Source organism: Biomphalaria glabrata, chromosome 10, assembly GCF_947242115.1.
Source record: "Biomphalaria glabrata chromosome 10, xgBioGlab47.1, whole genome shotgun sequence".
Classification (NCBI taxonomy): domain Eukaryota; kingdom Metazoa; phylum Mollusca; class Gastropoda; family Planorbidae; genus Biomphalaria; species Biomphalaria glabrata.
Genome location: NC_074720.1, coordinates 11,668,893 through 11,682,333, shown reverse-complemented (window position 1 = coordinate 11,682,333; position 13,441 = coordinate 11,668,893). Strand labels below are relative to the sequence as shown.

Genomic DNA, 13,441 nt, shown 5'->3' with positions numbered 1-13,441 from the left:
TTTCGAGAGAGAGGAAGAGAGAGAGCAAGTAATGGTACTTTGTAACACTGTCAAAAAAAAACAACTAAATCCTAATAGCATTAAAAAAAATAAAAGTAGATCTGCTGTCATTTTGCTACATTCAAAAGAGGTGAGATAAATGATTACAATAAATAAAAACAAACTGATATTTCTTTTATTTAGAGAACAAAATACCAAGATAAATGTAGCATTCAACTGGGGCCTTTGGAAAATGCTTTTTTTTCCTCTGATGTATGAAGGTATTCGATGTCCATTACCATATATTGCTTACAATTGGATTAAAGGTTGCCAAAACAAAATTAAATTAACCTAAAAGGGGGGGGGGGGGGTCACTGTTGAAATATAATATCTATAGATTGAATTGAGAAGCCAAAGAAAAGTCATATGAGTGCGTGTATGTGTCTTGGGCAGATTTTGGTGCGGGTCTTTCCAAATCAAGTCAAAAGTCTATATCAGAGAAATTCTGATGCACAGGTTAAAAGAAAACAAAATGGGGGTTCCAGGGAGTGAAAAGAGAGAGAGAGAGACAGACAGAAAAGGAAATAGCAAGCCGTAAATCTTCATTGTAACACATACAGTAATTCACAGGCTAAAGAAGTATGTTAAATTGATCATTATAATGTTGCCCGTTTATAACAATTCACAAAGAAGTGAGTGTTCCAGTAATGATTATCAATAAAAAGCCTGCGAAAAAAATCTAATGGCATAGCCGGTGTGTACTGCTAGTAGTGTTATATTATAATCTAATTATAATTATTTGTAAGATATTTAAATTCTAGACCTAGATTTTTTATCTACTCTAACAGTAACATTCTCTAACTAGATTCTAGATCTAAAACTTAGTCTTTAGTCTATAGTCTAAATAATATAGTTATTAATATAATATATATTTATAGACTAGTATTTTCTAGTTAAAGTTAGTCACAAGTGACTAGTTGGTACTATTAGTTACTATTAGTATAACTAAGTATAGAGTATAGAATTAGATCTAGATCTAGTATTAGACTTAGATCTATATAGATCTAGACTATCTAGATCTAGTAAAGAAAATTTAAAAATCTGGTCTAGAACTCTACTACTCAAAATCTCTAATAACTCTAGATCTAGATATCTAGATTAAAATTAAAAAATATTCTAGGTAGATGATATCTAGACCTATCTCTGTTCTAGATTACTTTACTTTATTAATATCATTTTAAAAATCTTTTCTGCTTAGACTAACTTAGTCCATTCTCAATACTCTCATTTTATTAATACTTACTTAGAGAGATGTTTTAGAATTTGATTTTTTAACAGAGATGCCATATTATTAGTCCACCTACGCGACTATCCCAAAGGCAAGCAGAGACAACCTAACATCTCTTGTCGCTAGGTCTCACAATCTGATGCTCTTGGAACTCGAAGAGTTATCGGACCGATCCCGTTATTTTGGTCCAGAAGCTCGACATTTTGCAATCAATAAATCCCTTTCAGTAAAATAATAATAAAAAAAAAACCCACTAGAATCTAGATATAGTAGACGTTCATTTAAATAGAACTTTAATTCCCTTTATTGCTTTGATTTTTCCCTAAATATTATTTTAAAGAAATATTTAGATTTAGTGATTTAAACGTTTTTAGAAAGACTAGAAGTTAAAAAAATAATAATTTCTTTAGTATTCTTCAATTTTAAGTCATCAAGGAAAATTAACTCGTGATGAGCAAAAGGGGCTCTAAAAAAATGGGTTCTAATATTTTTTATAATACTGGTAGTAAATATCTAAGCAATAATTCTTGAAGTATTTATTAAAAGTTATTCCACATTAATTTAGAGACGTATTCTATATCTAGATTATTATATTTGTATTTAACAATCCACTGGTAAAAAAGAAAATATTCGCAAATGTTTTTTTAGCAAAGTTTTCTGTAAAAGCAGGCATACCCTGAAAGAGCCCACGCACAGATACGAGGAAATGACATCAGTTCTCTTTATTGATTTTTTGTTGTCTGTGGATGCTTTTTGTACTATGGCAGGTCTTTAATTCTACCATGTTATTCCAGATAAATTCGTGTATGGTAAATTTTAGAGGATAGACCTAGTACAAAAGAACTAGATACAAAAGTTCTGTTTATTTTATTAGTTTAAGATCTAATGATTTGCATGCTTTTTGAGTGGTAAAAATTTTAAATTACTTTGTGAACTTGAATCTTGATCAAGTTGATGATGATTGTCAATGTTTGTTGACTCGTTGAGCCGTCAGTCAGAATCATGATGATAACTGTCACAGTGTCAGTAATGTCAGTGTCATTAGAATAGAATGGTTGAAGACACAAAATGAGACATGCTTGTCTGAGGCTGAAGCTTGAAATTGAAATCATCTGACTGAGTCAAAACATGTGCAGGTTATTGCTATGATTATGATGTCCTTGCTTTAAAAAAATCATAAAATGCCATGATGATGATGATGCCAATTCCATGATATTATTAAGGATCTGGAAGTTAGATTAGAACTCTAGCCTAGAATCTAGATAGATTAGTGATTCTAGTCTAAATAATGTTAATCTAGATTCTATAGCGCCTGGTGATTGCATATCATTATATGCCCAAACTGTGACTGCAGCTGTGTATCTAGGATTGGCCTCTTTAGTCACACAAGAAGTTGCAAAGGGAAAAGATCGTCTCTCTCGAGAAATAAAATGCCACAGAATAAAATAATAATGTAAAATAGCTCTAGATCTATTATAAATCCTGTTCTAGATCTAGGCTTTCACTTAGATTCTAGATATAATATAGAATCTAGATTTCTATATCATCCATTATCATGTATTACATATCTATTCTAGAAGTAGAATCTCTATCAACCCAAGTGTAGAGCTTTTGTTTAATTATGACTGTCCATGTGTGTATACTGAGCACAGCTGTGTTTTTCAGACTTGGAAGGACTATTTTGGCATTGGTCAGTTAGACAATTTGGCTGTTTGGTGTACATGGGTAGTTTATTAATGTGGTAGCTGCTAGTTCCAGTGCTTGCCTTTCTGCCCTATGGCTGTCTGAGAGATAGCAAGTTGCTATTGACTTTTCCAGTCTTTCTCCATTGGGTCATTCAATTAGTATGCCAGCTCCTCCGTTTGTGTTGGATTTTTTAGAGGATCCATAGATCTGTGTAAACTCTGACCCATTGGTTGTTGGGGTAATGGGTTTTTAAAAAAGAGTTAGCTAATTCCTTTAGCTCTGTTTGGTTGTGATCCGATATTTTTGCATTTCTGCATTGTACTATGTGAAAAGCTTATTATACAAAAGATTTTTCATATTTTGTTGTATGAAAGGTGAAAGTAAATAGGTCTAATATTTAATCAAGGCAAATGTGACTACTAAGAAGGAACCACTTTCAAGACTAGATATTCATGTAAAAGCTGATTAAATGTTTTGTGTGATGATTGTGGAAAACAGAAGTTAACACAAGTTAATTGAGCATGTTAAACAAGGCTTCAGTGCAATTCATTTTTATACTATTGACACATATTTTGCCATTGAAAAAAAAACACTTTTACCCATAAATATAAAAAAAACTCCTCTTGAAATAGAACTTTATAATCAACTCAGTGGCTGCTATTTTACAAAAAAGAAATGAAGTCTTAAATTATTATAATAAGGTATTTTTTTCATTTACATTCTTGCTATTGGGATGATTCAACTAACTTTTAATCCCACCCAGAAAAAAAGAAAACATAGAAAACATTACCCAATGTAAAGCTTTTTTTCCCTTTAAATACTATTGGAAGAACATGTTGGACATTGAGTTTCATTTTTTTTTTGTTTGGTGCAAATTATAAACAGTTCTAAAAAAAACACTTCATCTGAGAAACTTATGATAAACATAATAATTAATTTAAAGCCTATGAGTTAGTAACATTTTTCATTACATATTTTGTAAACCTAGTTTTCAACATTTACTTTATTATGTTTCTATTTTCTGTCCTCCTTTCTAAGGCTTTGTCTCTTTTATTGTCCTCCTTTGGATTTGAGGGTGTCTGATAATCCTCAGTCAGTCTCACATTGTTTGTTTTTCAACATGAGATAATTAAAATTAATTTATAAAAAGAAAAAAGAGCAAGGAAAAGTTGAGAATTGCAATAAAAACACAAACATATGCGGCAGATGAGACTCTCCTTTACTTTATCAGCACATTTTTTAAAATTACTCTTTCATTATACAAGTTAAGACAACTGTATTATATTGGTACTTAAAGAAGAAACTAACAAAAATATTTAAAAATAAGAGCAGCTTTAAAAAAAAAAAAGTCTCCATAATTTGTGAAACAACAATACATTATTTCATTCTTCCATTAGTCACTAAGCATCTCATTTATTTTAAAGCCCAGCCTTTCCTTGGGGTTTCTTTCCTAGAAATTTGTTTTAAAAATTCTATAATAAAAAATTGTTCGAAGATAACTTTAAAAAAAACACATTTATATAATATATTACTAATGTATTTTCGCGCATGTAACCCGTGGGATATGTAAGTTTTTACAAACGAATTGCAGATGTGTGCGGTATACAAAGTTGAAGGGTTTACTACATTTATTTTACACATAAACATAGCCATAAAAACAGAAAATTTTGACACAACTGTGGGTCTTTATAACTATCCAGGTGAAAACTGAGGTTATTAATTTGAGGATCTTTAATGCACCTTTGAGTCCACCCAGCTCTAATGGCAAATGGATACCTGACATTAGTTGAGGAAAAGTAAAAGTGGTTGGTCAGTGTGTTGGCCATGACACCCTTGTTAACCATAAGCCACAGAAACAGATATGGCCTTTAAATCATCTGTCTGAAAGGGGAACTTAACTATAGTTTGCTGTGTAGTTGTCAGTTGCTTGTTGGCAAGCTTTATGAGCGTCTCATTATAAACCCCAGGAAAACAAATAGTATAAATGTGGCAGAGAATTTTAATTATGCCAGTATTCAGTTGTGCCAAGTAATTAAGCAGCTAAACTAATCTGCTAATACCGGTAATGTTGAAACGTATAGACAATACATCCGCAATCAATCACTAGCCTCACTAATGTCACTGTCCTCAGTATAGTTAGTGAAGTTATCGAAACTTGTATCATAATCACTGTTTTCTTCCAATAAGTAGAGCATGTTGGCAGCAATAGTTGGGTTATAAATCGACTCTTGACATGCAAGGTCTATAAGGATGCGAGTTGTATGATTTTGTTTTTACCTATTTAGTAATTTGTGAGGAGCATATATATGCGAATAAGGTAAATGTATTGAAAGTAAAAATTAATCTTACTTATAGTATAAAAAGTAGTTTTCTTAAAAAGCCTATTACTATTATTGTTTGCATAGACAGAATTTATTTTAAAAAGGAAAATTATATATATATATATATATAATTATATATAATCATAAAGGCTTAATAATCACTATTTCATAAAAAAAAACAAAAAAGAATTAATAACTATGACATTTTAACTTTATAACATGATATGGTCAATACAATTATTTTTTTTTAAAGTAAGATTTTTAAACAAACTGAATGCTGGGTTGTTTTGTTTCTTGAAGAAAGTAAACCTAAAGAAATAAACTTTTTTTTAGTTCTTGGTATCAACTACTAGCAACTTTTTTTTGCATTTTATAAGCATTAAAAGTAAGGGGGTAATGAAAAAAAAAAAATTAGTTTCATATATATATATATATGTTAATATCAGAGACATATGTTTATAATCCCCTTATAATAATTAGATCCATTTCTATTGTAGGCATACACTTTATTTTAATACATTTCATTTGATGATTTTTTTTTTATAAATATGAATAATTACTCATAATTTATAATACTTATAATAAAGTGTATATACTACACAGTAGTACACAGTAAACTAATTACTCATGCTTATTCTTAGAAGCCCCATGCTGTGGTAAATTTCAGCTGCTGCATTGACCTGCCTCTGGGAACCCCCAAGCTATTTATATATTTATCTTTTTTTTCCTACTTCTCTTTTCACCAGTGGAGATTTTTTTTTTCTATTTATATATCTGACATAATTCAAGGGAGTTAACAATCCTGCATTGACATGTTTCTTACATTGTGCTTGGTCTTGGAGTAGCATGTTTATTTTAAAATTCTATATTCAAGACAGTTTAATATTCTTCCTAAGGTATATCTAGACACTATATTGCATTTGCCCAATTTATATTATTTTGTTTTTATTTTTAGATTTTTATTGTATTTTACATTTTTTTTTATTCATTATGATGTGCTATGTGGTCGAACTTTTATACTGAAACCACTGGTGTTAGTCTCCAATAGAGGTATTAAAACTATTAATATGTAAATTTTCATAACCGATTTTTTTAATCAAAAATAAAATGGACTATTGCAAAATGACTTTTACTTCTATAGAGGACAATGAGTGCTACATAAATATTTAATATTGCATCTTATCTTATCTTATTTGAGTTTGGGCCTTACTATATATGAACTCCCTTTCACCCTTTTTTATTTAATGGTTTGGATGCCAATATATACAATAAGCATACTCAGTTTCAAACCTAAAAGAATATGCTTTAAAAAAAAAATCCTTTTGACACAATGTTGAAAAAGTCTTTTTTTCTTAGTTTTGATATCTTGATCAGACAGATTGAAACATTAACAACATATCATATTTTTTATTTTTATAAATATGAATAATTACTCATAATTTATAATACTTATAATAAAGTGTATATACTACACTGAGGTGTTTTTGTTTATTGCCTGTTGATTATATTTGAACATATAATGACATTACAGAGGTAGCATTGCTTTTCTTCTTTAACACATTCAACAAAAACTCAGTTTTGTTTCACATATTCAAGAATATTATTGTTCTCTATATTATTGGGAATTTTTTTTTCTTTTGAAGTCACTGGCTTCCATTTTTTCAGGTTTATGAAATAGACATTCTGATGTATTTGTACACAAAAAATATTTGTGTGAACCTAAGAGAGCCCTTCGCTCCAACGACTCAAATCTTAAAAGTTATGGTTTAAGGACTTTTTAGTACATGGACCAAAGGTTTGAAGCTCGCTCCCCTTTAATCTCAGACAAACCACATGCTTCACTATATTCAAGATTTAACATGTTCAAAACTTATAAGTTTGACTTATTAACTCTCATTTTTTAGTCTGTTATGTTCTCATGGCCTCAAGAGCCTACAGTAGTTTATTTTAGCACTATATAAATTAAATTATTATTATTAACTGTAAATTTTTGCGTAAGTTGCTGAGTTATGTTTGTTATTTTATGCAAATGGATATTTAAAAAGAGAAAAAAACCACTGATAAAAGATGTAATCAGAATAAAAATATTTTTCTCCTTTCAGACCATGTTAACAGATAGGATGGGTTGAATACCTCACCTGGTGTGGATAGGACGCCTTCAGAAAGAGACTGTAACAAAAGCTACCTCAAATAATTTATTATATAAAAGACACACAGCCAAACTAAACATAACAAGAGTTAACAATTATAAAATTTCTCTAGCCGACACCTCATATGGTCGGCTTATAATTGTTTCTCTGCTTTCGAAACCTGTGTTAAAATGAAAACTACAAGCTCTGGACATTAAGCATTATTTATATAAAGCCAGCCACTCAGCCTATTCGTTGTGGTTTCAAGATCCACCCCACAGCGGCCTAACACACTGATATTTTAACATATTGAACACACAGGAGTGCCTTCACCTTTGATACTCTACTGAATTATTTGCATTTTTCGCAAGACACCTTTTTAAATTCGTCATCAGAAAAAAAGTCAACTCATTGCAAGCTCTAGTGACTGGGAACTTCAGCTCAACTGCCTTTACATTTCATCCTCAATATGCAATTGTAACAACTTATCCCAAAGATCTTCCAGTTGATATTCTGCCTCTGCCGGTGTTGAACCTTCACTCTTCATCATCATTTCGTCCAGTGTCACATTTAAAAACCAGTTTTTAAGGATAACCTAAGAAACATTTTGTTTATTTTATCATGGTCATTTGTTTACATATCTCTATGATTGTGTTTCAATGTTGCCACATGAAAGGCCTGGAAATATAAATGCTGATGTTAATCTAAGCTACTTCCACCTCTCACACTTGCATCTTCTAATAAAGCCCAGCATTGTGTGTGTATGTGTGAATCTGAATTATCCACTTCTGCTGTTTAAGGAAATGCTAGAGTTATCCTCAGTCAGAAATCTCCTAAATTTATTTCACAGTTTATAATTGACTGAAAACATGGAGATTAATTTGCCAGATAAAAACCCTTTGATGTGGACTATTAGTGTGTTTTAAGGATTATTGAAAGTCTCTGGCGTGTTAGTGGAGCAGGCAGATACTACACATTTGGTCCATGTGTTGTGATGAACCAAGGCCTGGCCATGTCGTTGTCCCGTGTACGTCTTGAGGCTGGTATGTGCGTGACATGTGGCCAACTGCACGAAGCACATGGAACGCACTTGTATGACTATCACCAACAGGTGAGATATGTAAAAATAAACAATTGAAACAACTTTTATAAATATGCCCGGTTGATGGGTGCTTCATATGTGAGAGATTGATCACTATCAAGATGTTAAATAACCGGTAGTTAAAAAGAGGTTTAGAATATGAATTTTAGGTTTTATTAAATCAAAAGAAAATAATTTTAAGCATAGTAACACACTCAATAAAAAAAAAATCCTTCAAAATAAACACATTGTGTTGTGCACATTTCAAATGATGCCATACCAAGTATTTTAGTTAACATCTATTGCTTAAAACTTTCTATCCTATTCTCTACACTTTCATTACTATAGCTTTCTCAAGCACATCTTTTACTCATGTTATGCTCTGATTTCTTTACAGGTGGATGAAGATCTTATGTGCCAAATATGTCTTCAGCCATTAGTCACTCCTGTTGACACTCAGTGTGGGCACACTTTCTGCAGTCGGTGCATCCACAACTATTTAGTCCTGCAGCAGCAGTGTCCAGTGGATAGAAAAGCACTAACACTTTCAGATTGTCAGCCATCCAGTATCCTGGTTCGAAGGTGAGTCAGAAATTAAATTTGACATATTGGTTGAGGAAAGAACAGGAGCTGAATGTTCCAATAGTTTGGAATAAGGCAAACTTTGAGTCTTTATTTGTTTCTGTTTACCAAATCAACAGTCTGCATGAATACTGTAATAAGGATGTGGATGATTAAGTTGAATAGTCTCTCAGTTTTCAGCAACAAACTGATAATAGTGATTGAATGTTATTGTCTCAGTTACTGAATGTAACATATTTAAACCAAATATGTAAAACACAGATTGAATAAGTCTTTGACAGATAGAATGATTTTTCAACTAACTTACCATTGAAACAGGAGACTGATTTAAACTGAGGCTGACTGCCTCAGAAGTACTCCATTCAAATCTTTTTTGTTTCATTTATGGGACATATTTTGATAATTTGAAGGTTTTGACTTGATTTTTTTTTGAATGAACCTTCTGAGAGTCTCAAATCTTTTTCCTTACATCATAGATTCTCCACCCCACCCCCAAAAAATTAGGTGTATTTGATTGCATGTATATACCTACAGAATATTAAAAGATAAACATGTTTAACAAGACTTGGTGACAGTTGTTGTTTGGGGCAATGGAATTTTCATAATTATAATCTTTATGGTCTCAATGATCTTTTAATATTTATTTACAGTCATCTACCTTTTTTTTTTCTAACATCTATTATTATTATTATTACATCTATTATTTAAAAACAAAAAGAGTACACAAATATTGTTATAAATTCATTATTAATTTCACCAACCCAAATAGACCTTTAAAAAAAAGTGGGTGGGTTACATTTTTAGAACTGGTCAAAGGGCAATAACTCTGTAATATATATATATATATATATATATGTGTAAAGTTGTAAATTATGTAAGTATTTTTAAAAAAAACTTTTTGCATATGAAGAAATAAACTGTATGTGCATTTAATAGTTTCAATTTTCAAGTAACTGATGAAGTCATAAATTAGTATTGTTTTAAGAAAGAACCCTGAAATGGTTAAATTTTTGTAATACAAAAAATGTTAACAAAAGACTTCTACTCGGCTATGCAACATTTGTTGAGGAAATTTTACCATTGTTATTATAATTAAACATTTTATACAATGTACATACTTAATATTTCCATTCTACAATATTCATAAGAAATAGTTCAATAAAAAAGGTCCTGGTGTAGACACTGGTCATTCTATTAACTGACTGGGCACCTTTACATCTTGCTAATATTTTTGTTTACTTTTGGTATAAATGAAACACATAAACTGTTTTTTTTTACAGTAATTACAAACACGTGGGCTAAGTGGTAAAACAACTATATTCTGAACTGAAGGGGTCTTGGGTTTGAATCCCAGTGGAGACTGAGATTTTGAATTTCTGGATTTTTACAGCACCCCTGAGTCCACCCAACTCTTATACATACCTGTAAATGGCTGGGTAAAAGTACTTGGGGTTGGTCATTGTGTTGACCACATGACACCCTTGTTAAACATGGGTCACATAATCAGATAACCTTTAATCATCTGCCCCATAGATCACAAAGTCTGAAAGGCTAATGAGGTGCTTTCTTTTTTTTTTTTTTTTTTATAATTCCAAATGTGTAATAAGATTCTTAAAATTTTAAAAATAGTCTTGCTTTTTAGTGAGAAGGCAACCATTAAAAAAAAAAAACTTAAGTCAATAATAGCTGTCTTCTCTTGAGTGGTGGACCAATTATACTGTAACATTCTTTTGTATAGCCCCTAGAAATTTGGTTTTATTTGGTTTAATCGAGTCTTTGCTGGACAAAGTTAATCTAACAGTTTGAAAGAATGCCTAGCATCAATATTTTGTACACACATTTGTTTTGGCACAGTAATACATCTCTATATAAATAATACAATGATGAGCATTATTAAGGTCCTCTATGGCACACTGCACTAATTGGCTTAGAATGTGTGTTGTTGACTCCCACTTGTGACTGTGTTCCCAATGGACTCTAAAACACAGGCAATAAGTAATGAATGGTATTGTTAAACTTAGACACAATGTACAACTTCATATAATGATATAATTATACTTGCTCCAAGAACAATGGTCTACAGTAATAAAGCAATGTCTCAATAACAGTACAATAATAAAGCAATGTCTCAGTAACAGTACAATGGTCTACAATAATAAAGCAATGTCTCAATAACAGTACAATAATAAAGCTATGTCTCAGTAACAGTACAATGGTCTACAATAATAAAGCAATGTCTCAGTAACAGTACACTGGTCTACAATAATAAAGCAATGTCTCAATAACAGTACAATGGTCTATAATAATACAGCAATGTCTCAATAACAGTACAATAATAAAGCAATGTCTCAGTAACAGTACAATGGTCTACAATAATAAAGCAATGTCTCAATAACAGTACAATAATAAAGATATGTCTCAATAACAGTACACTGGTCTACAATAATAAAGCAATGTCTCAGTAACAGTACACTGGTCTGCAATAATAAAGCAATGTCTCAATAACAGTACAATAATAAAGAAATGTCTCAGTAACAGTACACTGGTCTACAATAATAAAGCAATGTCTCAATAACAGGGGAAAATTTAAGTTACTGACTGACCAAGCTCCCATTCTCTTTAGAAGTTGTGTAAAACTAACTTCACAGTGCTCCTGAACAATCTCATTAGAGAATGTCTGTAGACCAATTCTTCTTCAGATATTTCCAAACTTGACCAAATCATTAAGACTCTAGAAGGATTTACGATTTACACCAAGCAGTGAATCTTGGTATTTAGATGAGGCAGACCTCTAGTGGAGAAACCTCAAGGCCAGGCACATGATCTTTGTCCCACTTCTTCTTCTAGCCAGCTTGTTGCTGCTGAGCTGTAAGCTCTTTCTTTTGCTGTCAGTGCCAAGGAAATATAGCATGCTGTTTTCTGCAGTTGTTCATCACTGCCATGCAGACTGTTGGTTATGTTGGGCTGTAGTGGTAAGTAGGGTCTGCCTAAGGTGGATTGAAATGGGACATTCAAAGAGGCTACTGGCTCACAGTTTCATAAGGTTGTGTAGTGTCTACAGAGACAGTGTGGGATATATTCTGTTAAGGTGATTATTTAAAGGTTTGTGTCCATTTTCTTAGTTGGAAGATTGCTGTTTGCATCTTTTATAGCTGCTTAATATATTGCTTTGGAATATAAGCCCTGAAAAGAACAGTTCACTCACCAAGGTTTGAAGATAAGATGCTGCAAACAGTTTGATGGCCGAATGACAATTTTAAATATTTGGTTCAAATGTAAAAAGTGTTAAAATTATTAAGTCTTAAAAAAAAAACAAGAGCTTCTCAATTAAACTGAAATGATACTTATCACCGAAGGTTTCTTTAATATTTGTTTGTAATGGTTACAAAAGTTAAATGCTGATTTTTGAAAGAGATGCAGAATTTGAGTGGTCATTGCTATGGACACGTTTTCTGGTACCAAAAAAATATGTTTTTTCATGCTACAAGTTTATATGTCAGACGATTTATAACTTTTCACTACAATGAGTAACAAAAGCTGTAACTCCTTGGTCAAGGCTATCTGTCTATCTTCTATTTTGATATAGACACCGAAACTAAGACCAAAACAAACGTTGATTGGAACACGGGTAAGAGGACATTCACTGGCAACTAATTGTTTGTAAAATGTTTCGAATGTTTCTTCTGAGTTGAAGATAGTTTACTTCCTAGTCCAAACCTCCCTCAGGACGACGGGGGATGGGAGCGGGCAGGGTTTGAACCCTGGACCATCGATAAATTCAAACGACAGTCCAGCGCGCAAACTGCACGACCATGCAGCCAGCCATTGGAGTAGGGAACCGCCTTAACTGTTGGTCGAATGGATACTAACGTCTCGAAAAGAGATTTCGCAACCAAATAAGTACAAATATTCATTTTTTCATTGTAATTGTTTAGGCATGGCAGTGATAATGATACAGTTCAATGAACAATAGCTGGAATTTGAAGCTTTTAGTGCTAAAAAAAAAAGATGAATAAACATGACATGGAACATAATATCAGGACTTGTACTCGTTATTGACAGAAGCTGATGTCATGTTGCGTTTAGGCATTATAAAATAAATCAGACTAATGTTTAGACATAGATGTATGCGATGACTTTGTGTTGATGGTAGCAGTTCCCACGGTCAGCGGAGTGGCCTTGGTTCTGTCGTCAGAGGCTTTGGCCTGGAGAAACCTTTGGGAACATTTCGATTGATCAAAGAGCTCCACTCTCACGCTTTGATTAATGCCCCCCCCCCCCTCCAATTGATAACCAATCAATAGAGGACTGTTAGCGGACCATTTTGGCGGGAATAATGTGTGTCCTCTCTGTCTACAGCCGGCTGCCGCGGGTA

At 32.1% G+C, this 13,441-nt stretch overlaps 2 protein-coding genes across 8 annotated transcripts in view; one reads left to right on the top strand and one right to left on the bottom strand.

The window, feature by feature from the left end:
• The window catches only part of LOC106071746 (bridge-like lipid transfer protein family member 3A), a 94,141-nt gene extending 92,559 nt beyond the window's left edge, over positions 1-1,582 (bottom strand). For all 4 annotated transcript variants that reach the window (XM_056043360.1, XM_056043363.1, XM_056043361.1 and 1 more), the window contains exon 1: positions 1,283-1,582. In XM_056043360.1, the coding sequence (XP_055899335.1) occupies positions 1,283-1,326 (44 nt within the window). In that variant the 5' untranslated portion in view covers positions 1,327-1,582. The remainder of the gene's footprint in view (positions 1-1,282) is intronic.
• A 374-nt stretch (positions 1,583-1,956) lies between these two features.
• Positions 1,957-13,441, top strand: part of LOC106071751 (E3 ubiquitin-protein ligase LNX-like) — a 31,803-nt gene continuing 20,318 nt past the window's right edge. The window contains exons 1-3 of one of the 4 annotated variants that reach the window (XM_013231914.2): positions 1,957-2,076; positions 7,377-8,514; positions 8,882-9,066. In XM_013231914.2, coding sequence (XP_013087368.1) covers positions 8,398-8,514; positions 8,882-9,066 — 302 coding nt within the window. In that variant the 5' untranslated portion in view covers positions 1,957-2,076; positions 7,377-8,397. Of the gene's footprint in view, positions 2,077-2,264; positions 2,404-6,050; positions 6,171-7,376; positions 8,515-8,881; positions 9,067-13,441 lie in introns of those variants that run through there. The other 3 variants (XM_013231912.2, XM_013231915.2, XM_013231913.2) reach the window with 3 other exon arrangements.